Below are 20,616 nucleotides of genomic sequence, written 5' to 3'. Positions count from 1 at the left end.
TTTTTTTTTTTTTGGTCACTATGATTTTAATTAATACTGATGTTTTGACTTTTTTTTAACTTGAGGTCTGAAAGTTGAGGTGACCCATTGTGGACAGATGAAACGAAAATATCGAGTGTGTAATGTGACTAGACGGCCAGCCAGTCATCAAACGTATGTTAACCACATCTAAAACTGTGCAATTACATTTGTTGTATCATAGGTAGCTACTATAATAATTTGAAAAATTGGTATCCCATTTTAGCACTAGTGGTAAAGAACCCACCTGCCAATGCAGGAGACACAAGAGTCATGGGTTTGATCCCTGGGCCTGGAAGATCCCCTGAAAGAGGGCATGGCAGCCCACTCCAGCAGAATCCCATGGACAGAGGAGCCTGGAGGGCTACAATCCAAAGGGTCACAAAGAGTCTTGACACAACTGAAGTGACTTAGCATGCATGCACACATTATAATTAAAAAACTCACCCAGATCTTCATTTTAAACACCAAAGCTTTTAAAAAGCTTTTAAATATTTTTGATAGAAATACTAATAAAATGTTTTTCTTGCCTTTAAAATATGCTGAACATATCAACTTTCATATAGTGGTGCAGAGTCATCATTATTAATATCATTTATTCTAGTGTTGTAGTTCTCAATGCATGGCCCAAAAGGATCTATTAAGAACTGTATGTCATAAGAGCTGTCATGGGAAGATATATATTGCTTTGAGTTTTATGTGGATTTTTCTCCCCCCTTTTTAGCTAACTGTCATTTCTTCCAGCTGTCAGTGTGTATGGCATGCCTCCAGCAGCAGATTTATTTATACTTCCTCAATCTCATTTTTCTAATCACCTAACTTCTAATCTACTGTGAACTGTGCCTAATGAGAAAATATATATGAAAGTGCTTTTTAAATTACCACATATGTAAGTTTTATTCTTGTAATCAAGATCATTAAACTGGCATAAATATAAATATTGGCTTTTCTAAGAGCATGAACTTAACTATATTAACTTTACCTTATTTTACATACTTACTCAGAAGACTTTTTCAAACAAGTGTAATCAAAATCACCTACATGACTTTGCTGTAAATAACTGAAATTTTAGAGTGGCCTCTGGATAAATGTAGTATATCAATTCAGTATGATTTGAACACGTTCTTCAGTATGAACTCATGTACACGTCACATGAATTTCTTGAGTTATAAAGTGATATTCTTTGTATCCTTTGTGTTATACCATTGAATGCGTTCTCTAGGGAAAATAAAAGTCACTATGGCATTTGTTATAGTGACAGATTATAGCATTTGTTTTTTGTTTTTTTTTTAAATCCTGTCTTTTTTCATTATTTAATTACTGCATGTTATCCTATAAGAATGGGCTTCCCTGGTGGCTCAGATGGTAAAGAATCTGGTTGCAATGCAGGAGACCTGGGTTTGATCCCTGGGTTGGGACTATCCCCTGGAGGAGGGTTTGGCCACCCACTCCAGTATTCTTGCCTGGAGAATTTCATGGACAGAGCAGCCTGACGGGCTGTAGTTCATGTGGTCGCAAAGAGTCAGACACAACTGAGTGAGTAAGCACAGCACTGCTCACCCTATAAGAATAATTAAACTTATAGAACTATATAATTTTTGCTTAAAAATTAAAAGCACATAGACTTAAATATCACATAGATGATCCTCACTGCATTATTACTTTGTGGGGCATTAACAGTTAAAAAACAAGATTAAAGTTATTATTGTGCCAAGTTGTTTGAGATAATTTGTCTCCTGGAAGACCCAAGTAAGGAGTCTCTTAAATCACATTCTCCAGTTTGTGTCAAGTATCTTGACATGGTCTCAAGTTCATGTATTTGGTTTTGTGGCCTCCAAATCCACATATATTTGTCCTGGTTTGGGGATCTAAAAATGTGGCCCCAGTAACTATGCTGCACTCATTTTACCAGAAGTTCTCTTAAACAATTAAAACTCATATGTGGATGGTCCAGGACCTTATTTATATTTACTCATCTCTAAGAAGTCAGCAAGAGGGACTTGCTGGTTATGTCCCAGTGGTTAAGACTCCATGCTCCCAATGCAGGGGGCCCAGCTTTCATCCCTGATCAGGGAACTGCATGCTGCAACTAAGACCAGTGCAGCAAAAAAAAAAAAAAAAGGCCAGCAAGAGATTGTATTTATACTGATAAGTGTTAAGTGACCTTTAGTGAATCTGTGTATTTTCTGGTTCTGCAGCTTCTTCTTAATTTAAGTTCTTTTTCCATTTTAATTAAAATTTTTTCTCATCCTAGCTTCAACAAACAAACATGGAAAATAACAACAGAATCACTGTCTTGATTAAATACTAAGATGGCTTAAGTGAAAATGGCTAAATAAAGATTGACCTTTGTTTTTTAAGTGATTGGTCAAGGTAGAAAATGTTAGTAGGCTTTTGTTTGTTTGCTTGTTTAAGAAAAAAATAGAGCTTGAAGAAATTTCTTAAAAGATATTCTCTCTTATAGTTTTCCCTTACAGTTAGAAAATGGTCAAGCTATGGAATGTACAGTAGCTCAATATTTTAAGCAAAAGTACAATCTGCAGCTGAAATACCCCCATCTTCCCTGTCTCCAAGTGGGACAAGAACAAAAGCATACATACTTGCCACTTGAGGTAAGCTAAACTAAATTTTCTTTTCCAGTCTGCCAATCTCTTGAATGTGTGTTTGTGTGTTTTAAAGTCATGTTCTAAACTAGTGATAGAATTTAATATTAATCTCTAAAATATTTTGGATGGGCAACTTCACCTTATAGCAGAATTTTCATTTGTTTGGAAATGGAAGATATAAGCTGCACTTCAGCAAATCTTATGATACAGAAACCCAAGACACAAACTGACTCCTCTTTGCCTCTTGATAGGTTTGTAATATAGTGGCAGGACAGCGATGTATAAAGAAGCTCACAGACAATCAGACTTCCACGATGATCAAGGCCACAGCAAGATCTGCTCCTGACAGACAGGAAGAAATCAGTAGACTGGTCAGTAAGGCATGGTCTTTAAGATCAGCTAGCTTTCAGATTAAAAAAAGAAACAATAGAAAATGCCGGATGGGACACAGTTACTCTTTGGTTTTTATATATGCAGGCTTTCCTGTTCTTTAGGTGAAGAGTAACAGCATGGTGGGTGGACCTGACCCATACCTTAAAGAATTTGGTATTGTTGTCCACAATGAAATGACAGAGCTCACAGGCAGGGTCCTCCCAGCACCGATGCTGCAGTACGGGGGCCGGGTAAGCCTTTTATTTTATTCAACAAGTTTCTTCCAACAACCAGTCATAAAGCGATGAATCCAGGGTTTTTCCACTATACCACACTGAGTTTATCCATTGCTTTGCTCATTGTTGCTTTTTGTCTTTTGGCTAATATCAAATAGTTTTATGTATCCTCTCATCAACTTTAAAATGGACTTAGATTGTAATGCCTTCTCTCTTTTGTTTCTTTTATTTGTTTGTTTTTTTAAAGAATAAAACGGTAGCCACACCCAACCAGGGTGTCTGGGACATGCGAGGAAAGCAGTTTTATGCTGGCATTGAAATTAAAGTTTGGGCAGTTGCTTGTTTTGCGCCTCAGAAACAATGTAGGGAAGATTTACTAAAGTGAGTATCTTCATATTTTGAGCTTAGTAATATCCCTTGCAGATATGAAAATACCATCTTTATGTGACTGTGCTGTGTACACTGGCACTGAATCTGACTCCTATAGTGACACCATCTGGCTATAGGAAAAAGACCTTGTTCTTACAGTGAATTGCAAATGGAAATTACCTTAAGAATCTGACTCAGCTTCCTACGTTTAGAGCAGAAGTCTGTGGCTAACAAGGTTGAAGTGGTGCTGATTGGAAAATTCTTGAGTTCTTAGTGAAGCTTCCTTTGGGGTTAATTGTACCTTTTCAGCTAAGATAAAAACTAGTTCATTTTTAATCATTGTAATTAACTAGGGAGCTTGTCTTACTGGAGGTCACTGATTTAAGATCTTTGGTTCACATCTTACAGATGTAGTTATCTATATAAAGGAAGTTAGTGAGAAGGGTGGAAAAATTTCCACAGGAAAAGAGAACTAGGGTGAAAGAAAGGAATCCTACAAAATATTGGCAAATGCACAAAAGAAATTATCCTGAAAACTTTTTACATAGACTGGAGTAACTTCTCAAATCCAAAATTTAAAACTTGACTGTGGATTTTGCTTTTTCTTAAAATGATGTTTTCTTTGACATTGTTATGGAAGCAGATCTGTTACGAGTTTGAATGTAATCCTAAATATGATGATTTTGTGACATAGAGTGTTTCTGTGTTCCCAGTTGAACACAAGCTTACCCAACTATTCTTATACTTGGCTTACCCAAATTTCACGTTACCTGAAATTTTGACCTTGCTTTTATCTTCAGTCCTGAATCACTGACTTGAATGTTTAAAAAAATTGAACAGGATCACTATTCTAGGCTCTGAGGCCCAGCTGAGGCATAATTATTGTAAAGTTCCAAATGATAATCTGATAGTTTAGTAATGCAGAATCTTCTCCATTATAATTGCAGTGATACAACTTCTAGGCTGTTTTTGGCAACGAGTTAAAGATGGAATTTTTTTTGTTTTTTAATAATTTTAGCTAAAAATTTACAGAACTGAAAGAAATATCTTAGAGGAAGCTAAATGCTAAGATTGTGCCCTGAAATGAAAGCACTGTGCCACCGGTTCTATTTTAACAGGAGTTTCACGGACCAGCTCCGTAAAATCTCTAAGGATGCAGGAATGCCCATCCAGGGTCAGCCATGTTTTTGCAAGTACGCACAAGGCGCTGACAGCGTGGAGCCCATGTTTAAACACCTGAAAATGACATATGTGGGCCTGCAACTTATAGTGGTGATCTTGCCTGGGAAGACGCCAGTGTATGGTATGGACCCCTTTAATGTTAAATGAGGGGTGATTTCAAGTAATTGGTGTAGCATTCAGGATAAACTAGGTTCTGCTGCAGTCACAAACAACCCTGAACTCTCAGTGGCTCAGAGCAACAAAGGTTTTTTCTGCTCCTGCTGTGTGCCCATTGAAGGTAAACTGCGGCCTCTGGCCCACGTCGTCATATCATCTTCACTCTGGAACCCAGTCACTGTTTGGAGTGTTGCCCGCACCAAGGCAGAGAGAAAAGAGCTCTGGAGAGTTGCTTTTTTTTTTTTGGTTTGTTTTACACAGAAGGCCCAGGGAGGTTTTTATTTTTATTTTGGCGGAGGTGGGGGGGCAGTGGGGGTGTTTTGGCCACACCCGGAGGCATTTGTGGTCTTTGTTCAACCAGGGTTCAGACCCAGGCTCCCTGCATTGGAAGGGCGGAGTCAACCATCCAACCAATAGAGAAGTCTCTGGAGGGTTCTTAACTTAGGCAGTTTCTTGGCCACAGCCAGCTATATGGCCCACTCAGCCTGGGACGGGGGGCAGGAAATGCAGTGGGAATGAGGGCAGTGCAATTCTCCCATAGCCCCCAAAGTAGGGGGAACTGGCGTGTCTGGTGAGAAGCACTTACGAGTATCAGGTGGGGGAGCCTGCCACTTCCAGAACAGGAACTGCTTGGTTTGTATCTCATAAGAGGAATGATACAAAGCTCTTTTGGCTATCATCTAAGCAAAGGCTTTGGAAACTATATAGACCAGCGATTTGAACTTTATAAACTGTCTTCAGCTCTCTGTATATTTCTATCTTTTGTTAGCTTCTCTTTTTCTGTCCTGTTTAGAGCAGGGAGGAGGGTGGAGGAAGGAAAAGAATCCCTTAAAATTCAAAGGGCTGGTGTGTGTACTAAGGAGGGGGAGCTGGGGAGATTGATTTCTTTGCCCAGACCAGTCCTGTGAGAAAAGGAACCTCAACAGACTTTTGAGTGAGTGGTGGCAGGCAGCATGGTGGAACAGAGGAAGTGGGCCGGCTTCCAGGCCTGCAGGAGAGAAGGGAAAGGAGAGGACCTATCCAAAAAATATTGCCCTCGCGGTTTAGCGGATGAAAGGACCACATATGAAAAGCAGGCAGCACAGTGTACGATATATGGTAGGCACTCTGTGAAAGTTAACGTGTAGGAGCTTTCCCCTTTACTTCTAGGATTTTGGAGAATATATCAACATTTACAATGAATTAATAAACTTATTTTTGTAGCGGAGGTGAAGCGTGTTGGAGATACACTCCTAGGAATGGCTACACAATGTGTCCAGGTAAAAAATGTAGTGAAGACCTCACCTCAAACCCTTTCTAACCTTTGCCTGAAGATAAACGCAAAGCTTGGAGGCATTAACAACGTGCTTGTACCTCATCAAAGGTAAGATCCTGAACTCTATGTTTTCCATTTGTTTCTTAAGACCTAACTTACATCATTTGCAATAAAACAGATCTCAAATATACCCCTTGGTTACTTTTTCTGATACACATATGCACTCATGTAACCACCACCCAGGTTAAATATAGAACATGTCCAGCTCTTCATCAGGCTTCCTTGTGGCCCCTCTCAGAAGATAACCCCTGAAGGTACCACTAGACTCCCCTGATGACTCAGAGGAGCCTGGCGGGCCTGGCCCACCATGTGTGTGTATACACAATAAGTAAAATAAATGTAAATTATTTATGGTCAAATTATAAATGGTCAAAGTGATAAATACTATGGAGAAAAACAGAATAGGGAAAGAGACGAACTTTATTCTCTTCCTCATGTCTCATGTCTTGGGCATTTGGTCCTAGTTTCATGTGCCTTCTGCAATTCAGTATCCATTGTAGAAATCCCAGGATCCTAAGAGAGACTTCTGGGAAAGTTCTTCCTTTGGTGGTGGTTTAGTCGCTAAGTTGTGTCTGACTCTTGCAACCCCAGGGACTGTAGCCTGCCAGGCGCCTCTGCCCAGGGGATTCTCCAGGCAAGAATACTGGAGTGGCTTGCCATTTCCTTCTCCAGGGGATCTTCCCAACCAGGAATCGAACCCGGATGTCCTGCACTGCAGGCAAATTCTTTACTGACTGAGCTATGAGGGAAGCCCAAGTTTCCCCTTTACACATAGAGATTTTGTTAAATTTGGGTTAGGTTCTTTTCTTGACTCTTTCCTTCCTGCTATTGCAGAAGAACCACGTCGGGCTTCCCTGGTGGCTCAGCTGGTAAAGAATCCACCTGCAATGCGGGAGACCTGGGTTCTACCCCTGGGTTGGGAAGATACCCTGGAGAAGGGAATGGCTACCCACTCCAGTTTTCTGACCTGGAGAATTCCATGGACTATCCATGGGGTCGCAAGGAGTTGAACATGACTGAGCAACTTTCACTTTCACTTGACTCCTTCCTGCTGTTGCAGGAGAACCCCGCTGGCTTCTTTAGTCAGTTCAGATTCGTGATCCTGGGTGGCCGGCACTCAATGGGCATTAGAAGTCTCTCCCAGTGGGCACACCTTTATTCTCTCTTGTAAGATTATGTCTGTGATTGTATCTAGTGAGCTTGCTAAATGAAAGCATTTTCATCCCTGTGTCTGAGTGGCAACGTCTCCTTAAATTTGAGCAGGCCCTCAGTGTTCCAGCAGCCTGTCATCTTCCTGGGAGCAGATGTCACACACCCCCCAGCAGGTGATGGGAAGAAGCCATCCATCGCGGCTGTGGTTGGCAGTATGGATGGCCACCCCAGCCGGTACTGTGCCACGGTTCGCGTGCAGACCTCCCGCCAGGAGATCTCCCAAGAGCTCCTCTATAGTCAGGAGGTAATCCAGGATCTTACCAACATGGTTCGAGAGCTGCTGATCCAGTTCTACAAATCCACACGCTTCAAACCCACCCGGATCATCTATTACCGTGGAGGGGTATCCGAGGGACAGATGAAACAGGTAATCTCATTATCCTGTAGCTTCCCTCTGGGGCATCTACATATTTTTTTCTTTTTTGGTCATACCATGTGGCATCTGGGATCTTAGTTCCCTGACCAAGGATGAAACTCATGCCCCCTGCATTGGAAGCGTGGAGTCTGAACCACTGGGCCACAAGGGAAGTTCCCTCTGGGGCTTCTCAGCATCTGATGGAACTTCCTCCAATCTCCCACTCTGGGTAAATCAGATCTGAGAGATACCTAAGAGATAGGCAAGTTCTCAATTAAACGTCATTCCATTTCTAACTCCTAGGTAGCTTGGCCAGAACTAATAGCAATTCGAAAGGCATGTATTAGCTTGGAAGAAGATTACCGGCCAGGAATAACCTATATTGTGGTGCAGAAAAGACATCACACACGACTCTTCTGTGCAGATAAAACAGAAAGGGTAAGAACACATAGGATAAGCTTTATTATCTGATGCAAGTGAATGTGTTTTTGAGTAGGCATACATACAATTTTTTTTTTAAAAGCAGAAGTGCCTAGTAATAATTTAAGAAGCATACTAACTCCAATTGAACTTTGATGAGCAATTCTGAATGATACAGGTGTCAAGACTGAATATTTCTCTTATGTGACAGCAATACTGGTTTCTAGAGTTTTTAGAGGGGGAAATAAAAAGCATGCCAGGTATACTATGGTGATATAGGTAAGCTCCAAAGAGAGGGGTTATTTATTTGGACTTTATTGCCATTTGCTACTTTTTGTTATCAATGCCTAAGGCATGGGTCTAGGGTATAAAGAAGCATTTCTTTTCCAAATAATTTTACATCAGCGCAGAGGATTTTTAGGGTATGCACTTTGAATACTTTTGATGTTACACTTAATAATCATGGGTAAGTTAAGTTCTCTAAGCTACAATGTTCTAACTGTAAAGTGTGATAAATATTATACTTAGCTTCCATGGTTGTTAAGGATTAAATTAGTAAATGAATGTTAATTTTGGGTATAATTTCCAGCATTAGATTAAAAAAACATTTTGTGTAACCTATTTATAATCTCATATTAATGTACAAACTAGGTAAATTACAGGCAAATAGTGTTGAATGACTTTACTTCTATGGTTTTTTCTGTGATATTACTTTATCTTTTTCAGGTCCCCTCTGATTGACTCCCAGAGAGACTGGTTCTTTCCATTGCCTAATCTTGTGGTCTTCTGGGTGACTCTCATTGTTTTCTAGTGCTTGCTTAGTTTTTGCCTCTAATCCAAAACTGAGCTGTTTTTTCTCATTTTCTGAATCATTAGAGAACTAGGGTTTTATCCTTGGGCCCCAGGTTCATCAATCAGCACAGATTGAAAATACTGTCTTCCAAACTGCCCAGACTCTGACTTGGTAGTACTTCCTAGATTCTGCTAATTCACCTTCTCTGAACTCTTGCCTGAGCCCTGGGCACAGAGTATCGTGCCCTCCCCTCCTTAACTGCATAGTCACTCTCCATCCCTCTGTCACCTTGCTATTCCTGTAACTTTAGGACCTGGATTATTTTTCTAAAATCCCAGTCTATCTCATAACTATTTTTGACCATCTGGTGTTACTCTTGACCTTTGAAGATTGACTGTCCCAATCCTTGGTCTACTTTGCACCCCTAACACTTACCAACATCTTCAGTTCTCTAAATATGCCTCTTGCCAGTCTCCAACTCTGAATTAATGCACTTGCCTATTTCCTTTGCTGCTATTCTTAGGCTGGTTGAAGTTGCTGAGGAAAAAAGTCATTTATTCAATAATGAACCATATTACAAGTTCTTGATAGCAAATCTCAGCCAGGCCTTGGATGCTGCAATTTTTTTTTTCATTTTTCCTATTCTCCGTAGCATCTGTTCCCATCCTTTATACTCTTCTCAAGTCCCCAACCCTAACCATGACACCTTCATTGCCAACAACTTACATTGCCAGCAATAGAGCAACCTTCTATTTTCTCCAGAAAACAAAATTGTGAAGGCATGAATTTTCTCAGCTTCCTCTCTTCTGCTTTCAAATTTAGCTAAATCTTGTGTTTTCTTACCCTGTTCCTTGAATCTTGGACGCTAACCTCTCCACTTATGCTTTCCCACTCCAACCTGTGCTTTTGGTTTTAATCCTTTCTGCCTCCTCCAGAGCCTCACTTCATTAATTATCCATTATTTTTCAAAATTTCAATTTTCCCCATTCCATTGCCTCCTCCTCATCCTCTAAAGTTTCTTAACTTTTCCTCAGGCTTCTCTGAAACTTCCCTTCTCTCTCAGTCTACCTGCCATTTTTTTTCCTTTCCTCCCTTTATTGACCAAACTTACAGGAAAAAAAGACTTGACTTTCTTTCTGTATCTTCTCACATAATGTTTCAGTTCTCTGTTGCCTGACTTTGACTTCATTGACTCCACCAAGGCTGTTCTCTTCACGACTTGCTCATTTTGAATCCAATGACAGCTTGTCAAATTCCCACACTGACCTCTTTGCAGCACTTATGGGTGGTTGTCTTCTTTGGACTTAGCAATATGACTTTTCAGGTTCACTACCCACCTCTATAAATAGGCTTTCTTTGACTCTTCTTCTTCCTTTATTCATTAAACACTAATGCTTCCTGGCGTTTCATATTTCTCTCTTCTGAATTTCAACTCTCTTTAGTCTCACCTACTTTTCTGGCTTCACTGATTTGCTTATTGATTACCAAATCTGTATTACCAGCCCCAGATTTTCTGCGCAGCTCCTGATCCGTTCTTCTGATTGTCTATCAGTTTACTTAGATGCTCTGTAGGCATTGTGTCAGTCAAGATAGGCTAGGCTGTGCTGTGGTGACAAAAGACTCCAAAGTCTCAGTGGCTTACAAAGATTTATTTCTTGCTCACATTACACATTCATTGGGGCCCTTCTGCAGCTGTGACCTCACTGTGCTCCCTTTGGAACCTAGGATGATGGAGAAGCATCTGTCTGGAACATGGCCAGTCATTGTAGCAGAGGAGAAAAAAGATACACGACAAGCCATATGCTGGGTCTTAAAGCTTCTGCCTAGAAGTGACGCATTTCAGGCCACATTTTATCAGTCAGAGGAAGTTACATGGCCACTTCTAAGTTAATTGGGCAGGGATGTTATAATGTACCCCCAACCCCCGCCCCGCCAGAGGGTCTCTAGAATATTTGACCCCAGTGATCCAATCTACCACACCATTTCAAACAAAACACATGTAAACCTTTTCCTGATTGTTTTGGGATAATCCAAAACAATAGGAGTCTCCTCATCCAAAAGCTATTCCTCCCCTGATTCTCTATTCTTCTGTTGCTTGGTATCACTGTGTTAGTTAGCCAGGCTAGACAATTCTTAAGAGTTGTCTTTAAATCCTTTTCCTCTATTCTCCTCCTCCCTTCCTGTGTTCAGTTGGTCAAACAGTCTTCTGTGTTCTGTCCTGAAATCTCTTGTCTCAACTCTTCCTCTTGTGTGTTCCATCTGCCCTAGGCAGAACTCTTTAGTATTGCAGAAGACTCGTAGAGGTCTCCCGGTCTCCATTCCTCCTTCACAGTTGCATCCTCCACCTGCTGTCAAGGCTAAGTTTTTAAAATACAGATCTTATCCTGCTATGCCACTGCTCAAAAATCTTCAAGTTTCCCCCATGGCCTATGCTTGAGGGTATGAAATGCTTATGGTGTTCAGTGTTTTCCAAGGTAGCCAAAGCATAATATTTCAGTTTGCTTTTTCAACATGTACTCATACACCTTCTATTACCCATGTGACTATTTCCATTTCCTGTGTACATTGTGTATTTTTATCCCTGGAATGACCACATCCATCCCACTTTTTTTCCCCCCTCATTTTTATAATAAGATACAATGTAGACACAGTAAAATTCACCATTTTTATTGTACTGTTGTACAAGTTATGACAAATGCATATAGTTGTGTAACTACACCTTAATATGTAAAATGATCCCATCACACACACTTGTCTTGTGCCCACTTGTAGTTAACCTTTTCCCTCACGTATAGCTGCTGACAACCACTGATATATATTCTGCCCCTAGGGTTTTGTCTTTCTCAGGATGTCATATGAAAAGAACTCATAGCCTTTGGTCTGGCTTCTTTTACTTAGCATAGTGCATTTGAGATTCAACCAAGTTTTTATGTATATCAATAGCTTGTTCCTTTTTTATTGGTAGGTAGTATTTTGTGATACAGATGAACCACAGTTTGTTTATCCATTCCTGACTTTAAAGGATATTGGAATGTCTTCATTTCCATTCCATCCCCCCTCCATTCAACCTCTATGTATCCTATAAGGCAGGGGTCCCCAACCCATGGACCATTGACCAGTACCAGTCCGAGGCCTGTTAGAAACTGGGCTGTATAGCAGATGAGCGGTGGGCAAGCAAGTGAAGCTCCATCAGCTACTCCCCATCACTCCCCATTGCTCACATCACTGCCTGAACCATCTTCCCCATTCCCCCAGTCTATGGAAAAATTGTCTTCCACGAAACTACTCCCTAGGTGCCAAAAAGTTTGAGGACCACTGCTATAAAGCGTGGCTCAACCATTTCCTCCCACCAGCTTTTCCCACTGCCTTCCATAAGGCCCTTATTACATTGCGTTGCTGTCCACTGCATATGACTTTCATGAAGAGTAGGAGGGCAGGGTTACTTGTTCACTCTGTGCCTCTGTCTTCATCCCCAGCATCTGCTGCAGAGCCTTGCACATGGTGCTCAAGCAATAATTATTAAAATGAACATGACTGGACCCTTTTTCCCCAGAGCAGCACCTCTTTAGGTTCTCATCTGTAGATTCCAAGAGATTTTTAAAGAGGGGATTCCATGGTCAAATAAGCTGTATACTCCTTTTCCCTCTTAAAGGTTATACATTACTAGATAAAGATTCTGAGAAGTCATGCAATAGAAAGGCCTTTTAACTTTGGTTTAAACCAGTGTCACTCAAGTTTATTTGACCATAAAACACCTAAACACATCCTGCAGAACTAACATTCGTAAAGCATACAGTTTGGGGAAGGATACTAGAATGATTACAACTCAGTTACATTTCCTCTTGTCTAGATAGGTACTCAAGGTCACATATGAATTTGATGGAATGAGACTTTTCTATACTCGTGAATGTTATTATATGAATAGTATATGATATTCAGCTGAAGTTAACAATAGTTAAAATGGAGTCAAATAAATTTCCATCAAATTTGTGCTAATATGCTAAATATACTTCCTTTATGGAATCCTTTATGTAATCCACTTACAGCAGAAGTGGATAAAAATTGACCAAATAACAAGATTTTTCTATATTTCTGCTTTTCTGGAAGTGTGATTTCAGAGTTTGGTTATAGAAGAACTTGAGAATTTTTAAAATGTAAGCAGTCATCACCTAATTTTGTGGATGGTTAGATTGAGACCCAAAGATACTATGCTTTGTTCAAGGTATGTAGTTGCAAGGAAGGGCTTAGAACTAAAACTCTGGCTTTCCTAATTCTCATTTCAGTACACTCCTCCTGATAATGCATGTGCCAGTGAATTCTTTTATTGATCCTGTACAAGTATTAGTTTTGTTGAATCTGGTGAACCAGTTCGAAGATTCCTTCATCTTAACTTTTACTGAAAGTTGACTTTTTTTTCTTAACTCCAAATAAAAAATAAAACTGATTTTTTTCCCTCAGGAAACTTATCCATCTTAAATGTCTTTTTTTCCCCTCTGTGAACATACCAGCGTGTCATCTATGAAATTGATGACAATAATGCAGCCCAAAGCCACAGGTAGAGTAATTCTTTGTCTGGATCCCCTTAGCAAAACCGTGGAGTCTATTTGTTTGTGAAAATATTTAAGGATGAAATAGTTGGGCCAAGGAAAATTTACAGAAAATTCAACATCTTGAATTAAACCGATTTTCAAGAGTTCACTTAAGAGCAGTTTACTTACTTGTTACTAATGGCCTGAACCCAGTTTAGCTTTTTGATGACTAACTATACCCCCCTTTTTTTTTTGGTAGGTAGGGAAAAGTGGCAATGTACCAGCAGGCACTACTGTGGATAGCACCATCACACATCCATCTGAGTTTGACTTTTACCTCTGTAGTCACGCGGGGATTCAGGTAATTTGGAAGCTGGTCCAGATGTTTGACTTGATAGGGGGGTGTTTGAAAATTCAGGAACTAGCTTAAGTAGACTTGTTATTAAACACTGTACATAACTTGGTTAATACTTGTATCCTAAAACTGTTATCTTTTGGTCTAAGTATCTCCTTGTAGGTGTGCTAGGCAGGACTGTTTCTGAATTTAGGTAGGTTTCCATTCTTCTCTCAGGTAGTAAACTCATGTCAGAGACAGTAATCATACAATTCTTTCTCCAGGGAACCAGCCGTCCTTCACATTACCAGGTCTTGTGGGATGACAACTGCTTCACCGCGGACGAGCTCCAGTTATTAACTTACCAGCTATGTCATACCTATGTGCGGTGCACACGCTCCGTCTCGATTCCAGCCCCTGCCTATTACGCCCGGCTTGTAGCCTTCAGGGCAAGGTATCATCTGGTGGATAAGGATCATGACAGGCAAGTTTCTCAGGCAAATAAAATCTTTCTGTTTGTGTTGGCAGCATGTTTCTTTTTAAAAATGAGCTACCGTTGAAAACTTTTAGGAAGAGCTAAACTTCATTTTAGGGTTTACATTTCATGGAGCAAATAAAATTGCATGTTACGACTTTTGGTCCAAAAAGCTGATATTGTGACTTTTGGTCCAAAAAGTGCCCAGGCTTGTTCATACTTGTATGGTATGTCTGTCCGCCTTAAAAAAGAATCTTGTTTGGAACCGCCTGTGGTTTTCCCTCAGAGCCAAATGCATTTCAGTTCTGCTCAGGTACTAAGCAGCTTCGCAAGATGTCCAGCCCGGTGCCCTGGCTCCAGTCAGAGCAATTACAGGCCTGAGGATTCCAGTTCATGCGAGGGGGAGGTCCTGACCAGGTCACTTTCAGTACAGTCTTGGAGAATGCATCAGAAGGACCCTGGGTGTGTGTTGGGAAGAGGTGGGGTACCAGACCATTCTCACCCCTAAGTAAAGATCTCAAAAGAATCAGACATATTGACCTGTTACTGAGCTACTATTGAGTAGCTAAACAAGTTCTCTCCATTAATTTTTCTTTTCAAATGACCATCTGTGAAGTGTAGCAGTTTCTGGGCTCTTCCCCAAGTCTGAATTCAGCTGCTAAATAGTAGACATTCCACTGCAAGTCTATTTCTGTACAGGTTGAAAGTACACTATTATGGGAAATGCCCAGCTGTGGCTTTGTACCTTTCATTCTGTAATATACATATTCATTCAACACATTTATTAGTTATTCATTGTGTACCCAGCACTGTGCTAGGTACTAAAAACAGTAAGCTGAGGAAGACATGTCTCCTGGGATTTTATGTTTCAGTCTGGTAGACAGTACAGGCAAACATAAAACTGACGGTTAGCTCAAAGCAGTAGAGATGAAAGTGCAATTGAACATCAGAGGAAAGTCTGTTAGAGGTTTCATAGCTGGATGGGTAAGATTTGGATCTATAAAGAAGAGAAAAGAATTTTCCAGGCAGAGGGAATAACGGAAACAAAGAAGACAAGACAAGTGACGTGTTTGGACAGTACCAAGTTTTCTTTGGAGCATTTGAAGAGAGAATAGCAGGCATGAAGCTGGAAAAGTATATTAGAGCAAGATTATCTTTGTTAAAAGTAAAAGGCTACTCATGGGATAAAATAGATATTATTCAACTGTCAGTTGGATGTGAGTGACAGAGAAGAGGATGAAGTAAAAGATGACCAAGATTTTGAGCCTAGATGATAGGGTAAATAATAATTTAAGTGGAGAACTCAGGAGGGATGATAATTTCCCATTTGCTAAGCCCTTTGTATCACATGGTGCCCTTAGAGGTATGTTCAGAAGTTATTGTTATCCTAAAAGGTCAAGTTCAGAGGGATTGTTACTTGTCCAGGGTCCTATAGCTAGTAAGAGGAAGACCAAAAAGGCTGGTGGCATAGTAACATTTGCTGAGTATCTATTATGTTCCAGCACTGTGCTCAACACGTTCATTGATTCATCAAATGGTTATTGAGACACTGTTATGTGCCGGGCACTAGGGATTTAGTGGTGAGATAGACAAATTTACTAGTTTCTTAGAGATTCCATCCTGGTGGAAGAATTATGCAAATAATGATCTTTCAAGTGAAATAAAAGTAGAGGATTTCATGAAAGCATATTTCATGTGGCTCTGACCTGAACTTTAGAGTCGGGGAAGATTTCTTTGGGGGAAACGACATTTAACTGAAAACTAAAGAACAAGTGGGTAATAACCAGACATAAAAGACAGAGAAGTCCTTGCTTAGGCACTGATAAAGATCTGGGTCTTTGCAGACACTATTCTATTTAATTATTGCAACAGTCTATTAAATAAGTTGTATTTTTCAATTGAGCAAACTGATGTTTAGAGAGACATTACAGATTACTTAAGGAGTCACAATTTGAGCTCAAGATCTCAAATCCAGTACTATTCATGCTATTTGAAACCTAAAGTTTGGAGTGGTCTTTTGTTACACTGTTTTGTTTGTTTGTTTTTGCTTTCTTTCCTTTACAGTGCGGAAGGCAGTCATGTGTCGGGACAGAGCAATGGCCGAGATCCTCAGGCCTTGGCTAAAGCTGTGCAAATCCACCATGATACCCAGCACACCATGTATTTTGCCTGAGAGTCTCAGAAAAAGAACTCAACCAGTTTGTTGTCCCACGCAGCCTCAAAATGTTTCAAATGCCTACTGCCTCTAGAGAGAGCCAAGTTGACTTCAGGTGGTCTTCTACCAGCAACTCGGAATAGTTGCACTGAATCTATACTTCACAGCACTGTCTGATGCATCAACAAAATTGAGCCATTTTTTAAAAGTAATAGATACTCATAGATTATCTTTTCTGATGCACTGGACTGAATTTTTACCTCATCATGCAAAGGCTGATCAGCCTGAACTTTCTAATGGACTTTATGAGAAAGGTTTCTATGGACTATTTTGCTAGCTGTGGTGTTCACCGCATCCCTCTAGTCTTACCAGAGAAGATTTTTTTCCTTTTTTCTGTATTCATTGAGTGGGGTGTGTGCATAAAAGGGAGAGAAAAACCAAACAATCTACTTTAGTTCAATGTAACTCTTTAATTGTGTGGGTCCATAGGCTTTTTAATGGAGATTTCTGACTTCGCCACTGTAAATGCCTTGAACGAGCATTGATTTTTTTGTAAGTTTTACAGAATTTTATGAGTTTTTACTACTTTTCTCTGTTGATCTCTACAGACTGGTGCTGGTGCAAGTACAGGCTGCCAGGCAATTGCACTATATTTGGCTGCAGATTCAGACAGGCAGTTCTCTTATTTGGTTGACTTTTGTGAATGTGTAACACAGACAGATGTGATGCATGCCGTGATGACAGATAACACTGCCATGGCAAAAGTACTCATGTTTCCCCCTCTTTGGAAAAAAAAAAAATTAGCTTTTAGTATTTTTCAGAGTTCTCAAAAGTGCCCATTTTATGCTGCTGTGTGGTTTGTTAGATCTAAATGATTTTTAAACTTTTCTCATAGAAAGTTATCTTTGGCAATAAACATTTTTTAAGGTCCCTCCTCTTCCTCCCCCCAACAGTGTACCTTTTTAGATGAGATTTCGGTATGATTTTTATCAGCTGTTTCTTATAGATCATAATCTGGCAATTTCTGAAGCTGGTCAGAAAAGACATATATTTCCATGCCTTTTTAAAGAATTATTTTTAATCTGTTTTATAGTCACAGTTGGTGTCCTATCATTTTGTTTTAAAATAAGCTAGAACCAGGATGCTTCCTTATTGGATAGGCTTTACCAATCCTTAAGGTACCTTGAGTGATGCTGCAACTTGCAAAAATGTACCAGCATTTAAAACTTTTTTTCCCTGGGAATCAAGGTCACTCACAATTACTTGTAGCGCAAATGTTTTGCTTCTCTTTCAACCTGAAATATACTTGGTGGGGTTTCCTTCCTTTTATTAAACTAAAACTGCATAGAAAAGGTTGATTTTTCTTAATAGATTCTGAATTCTGTTCACAGGGAGACAGGATTCCTTTCTTGTTCAAACAAAGGGAGTTGATCTAAAGCAAGCATCAGTTACAATGTGGGGGGAAATGTATTTTGTATTTAGTGTAGATAATACTTTGTGAATGGACAACAGTTACATAGAGTCTTGATAGTTCCAGCCAGTGTTTCCCAGCCCACCTTTTACTGACTTCTAATTCTCTGCCCTGGAAACTTGGGAGAGCTGGAAGGAGGGATACAAGGCCCAGAGCCCCTCCATATGGTTGAGGAAGGTGCCAGGGAAGGAGACAGATACAATGTGGTAAAACAATTGTGCCACCTCTGTCTGGAAACTGCTGGTGGGGGAAACACTGGATCTAACGGTGAAGGATGTTGCTTGAACTCATTAGCTGGTCCAAATCGCTTAAACTAGCCTTCTCAAAACCCCAGCAATATAAAGCACTGTTTTTCTTCAGTCTTTTAAACAAGCTTGTAAATACGTTAAAGTTTACATTTCCATGTGCTGTTGATCAGCGATGCCACCAGTGTTTGCTGAGACTGGTCTCCGAGAGTTTTATAATGTATATTGAATCCTAAAAGCTCATTAAGATACGAGTGCAGACGTCCTTGTTCTCTGCATAGAGTGGGATGAAAGCAAGCTCTGTAATTGAGGCACAACATGGGCAGGAGTGAAGAAGATGGCAGATGTTAATTTCTTAAGATTTTCCTTTTTTGCAAATACCTCACTTGGACACTACAAATCAGGACACGTTGGTGAGGCGCTGGCTGCTGCTTTTTATTCACACTTGTTCAGGGAGAGCACAGAAATATCCTTCAGCTTGGCTACCCTTGACCCAAGAGGAGGAAAAACAAAAGTTTCTTAGGAGATGGAGGACTTGCTGGAGTCCAGGATGAGAGGAACTCTTGGTGGCTGGCTGGCTGATGGGCACCACATCTGCACTTGGGTGCCTCGGACTTGCTTGTTAATAATGCACAGAAGAAGCGTCCCTTCTCACCATCTCCTGGCATGTATGAAGCAGGGAGCCAGGCAGAGCGCCAAGAAGCCCTGACTCGCCTGCCTGTTGTTGGGCTATATGCTCGACCTTGAACTATAGTTTGTAAGATCTCAGTCAGTCCTAGTACACTGGGGCAAATCAGTGTAGTGGTGGAGGAAAAGCCGGGAGGCCTATTTTTATAGGAAAACTGCATCTTGAAGGGTGCAATGCTGTGGTTTTAGACAAAAGGAAGGACAGAGGAATTGAGATTGTTGGGGAAAAAACTTGCTGAGGGGTGAGTCTTTAAGAGGTAATCACTGCAGAATCAGAGTTGCAGCAATACTCTTGCATGCAGGTCTGAATGCATAGTTTTAATTTGGCTTGACAGTTTGGACACAGTAAACCCTTGGGACTGACTGAATCATTATGCATGTGTCAATCAATGGGAAGTGTGCATTCTCTAGAAGTAGGTTTAGACTGTTTGGTTGTTTTTTTTAATGCCGCCTGTTTAGGCACTGTCATGTGGTGTGAAAGACTTAAATGTCGCAATGCTAAAGAGCAACAATTTGGGGAGAAGGCACAGGAGTGGTGAAGATCCAAATGTTGAACCCATGATGTTTTGTCGTGGTGGTTAGCTGCAAAGTGAAGTCGCTGGCTTAACACAGCCGGCAGTCTGGGCAGGCAGCACATATTCACACTTACTATAATTTCTGTTTGCTGCTTCCAAAGGTGACGATTTATAAGCAGACATATTCTATAGAGTCTGTGTTTTAGGATCTGGTGCCCAGTCTATATCAGAGCTTACCTAGCTGGCTCAGCTACCTGTATGAAAAGGTAACCCACTGTTTCATCGGGCCCACCCTCTCCACCCTGCCCCATCGACCCTTTGCGGACGTGCTGTAAGATTTTCTTGCTCAATAGCAAGGTGGTAGCTCTGCTTTCATTTTAAGAAAGTGGAGGCTGAGGGCATTGTATCAATACTGCTTCAACTCCAAGGACTTTTTCCTTGTAAAATTAAAGGGAAGATCTTGTTATTGATTAACCATTTTCTTATCCCTTGCTATTGACATATTCATGCTCTTTCTATGTCTAGTGACTGAAAAAAAAGTTTGCATTTGTTCATTTGACTAATGGTGTCATTTTTGTTTCGATATTGTTAGACTTGTAATGTTTTAAAATGTATTTTTATGAAATCTGGACTGGATGTATGTCTCTAGCAATACGAGGTACTTTTTAAACTATTAAGGGAGGGGTGATATCCCCGTGTTGAGATAAGATGATGGTTGTTTAAATTTGCAAATTTTTTTTTTTTTTGGCCTGCAGGGATATTTTGTGTTCATGTGTCCAAAAATGAATAAATTGGCATTCTTTTGCCAAACATGGTTTTGTTTTGTTTTGTCAACTGCCTAATAAATATAGATTATGCTATCATAGCAATACACATGGTTACTTTTTAAAAAGAAGTTTGAGAAAGAAGAACAATGGGAAACTTCATTTTTAACTCCTGGGGCTCCCTATTTTTAGAAATTGTTATTTGGGAAATTTAGAAGAGCTTCTTGGGACATGTCACATGTGAAAACTTACAAGCTTCATCCAGGTTCTGCAGGCTCCAGAGGGCAGTATGGCCACGTACTTTTTAAGGCTGACTTCTTGAGAGGAGGAGCTGCCTGAATTCACCCATCCTGGGGCTATCCAATCTCCTGTCTTTTAATTTAGTTAAGTTATGACAAGGATAATGC

The 20,616-nt window shown here is 40.3% G+C and overlaps 1 protein-coding gene across 1 annotated transcript in view; it reads left to right on the top strand.

Annotated features, from left to right (window-relative positions):
• The window catches only part of LOC136154309 (protein argonaute-4), a 36,372-nt gene extending 16,136 nt beyond the window's left edge, over nt 1–20,236 (top strand). The window contains exons 7-18 of the mRNA XM_065916629.1: nt 66–153; nt 2,483–2,630; nt 2,876–2,995; nt 3,119–3,247; nt 3,480–3,613; nt 4,720–4,904; nt 6,143–6,302; nt 7,518–7,833; nt 8,125–8,259; nt 13,823–13,924; nt 14,182–14,381; nt 16,437–20,236. Of these exons, the coding sequence (XP_065772701.1) occupies nt 66–153; nt 2,483–2,630; nt 2,876–2,995; nt 3,119–3,247; nt 3,480–3,613; nt 4,720–4,904; nt 6,143–6,302; nt 7,518–7,833; nt 8,125–8,259; nt 13,823–13,924; nt 14,182–14,381; nt 16,437–16,545 (1,826 nt within the window). The 3' untranslated portion in view covers nt 16,546–20,236. The remainder of the gene's footprint in view (nt 1–65; nt 154–2,482; nt 2,631–2,875; nt 2,996–3,118; nt 3,248–3,479; nt 3,614–4,719; nt 4,905–6,142; nt 6,303–7,517; nt 7,834–8,124; nt 8,260–13,822; nt 13,925–14,181; nt 14,382–16,436) is intronic.
• The last annotated feature ends 380 nt before the right edge of the window (nt 20,237–20,616 follow it).

The sequence above is a fragment of the Muntiacus reevesi genome, chromosome 1 (genome assembly GCF_963930625.1).
Source record: "Muntiacus reevesi chromosome 1, mMunRee1.1, whole genome shotgun sequence".
NCBI lineage: Eukaryota > Metazoa > Chordata > Mammalia > Artiodactyla > Cervidae > Muntiacus > Muntiacus reevesi.
Note: the sequence above shows the minus strand (reverse complement) of the source record. Positions and strands in the feature narration are given on the sequence as shown.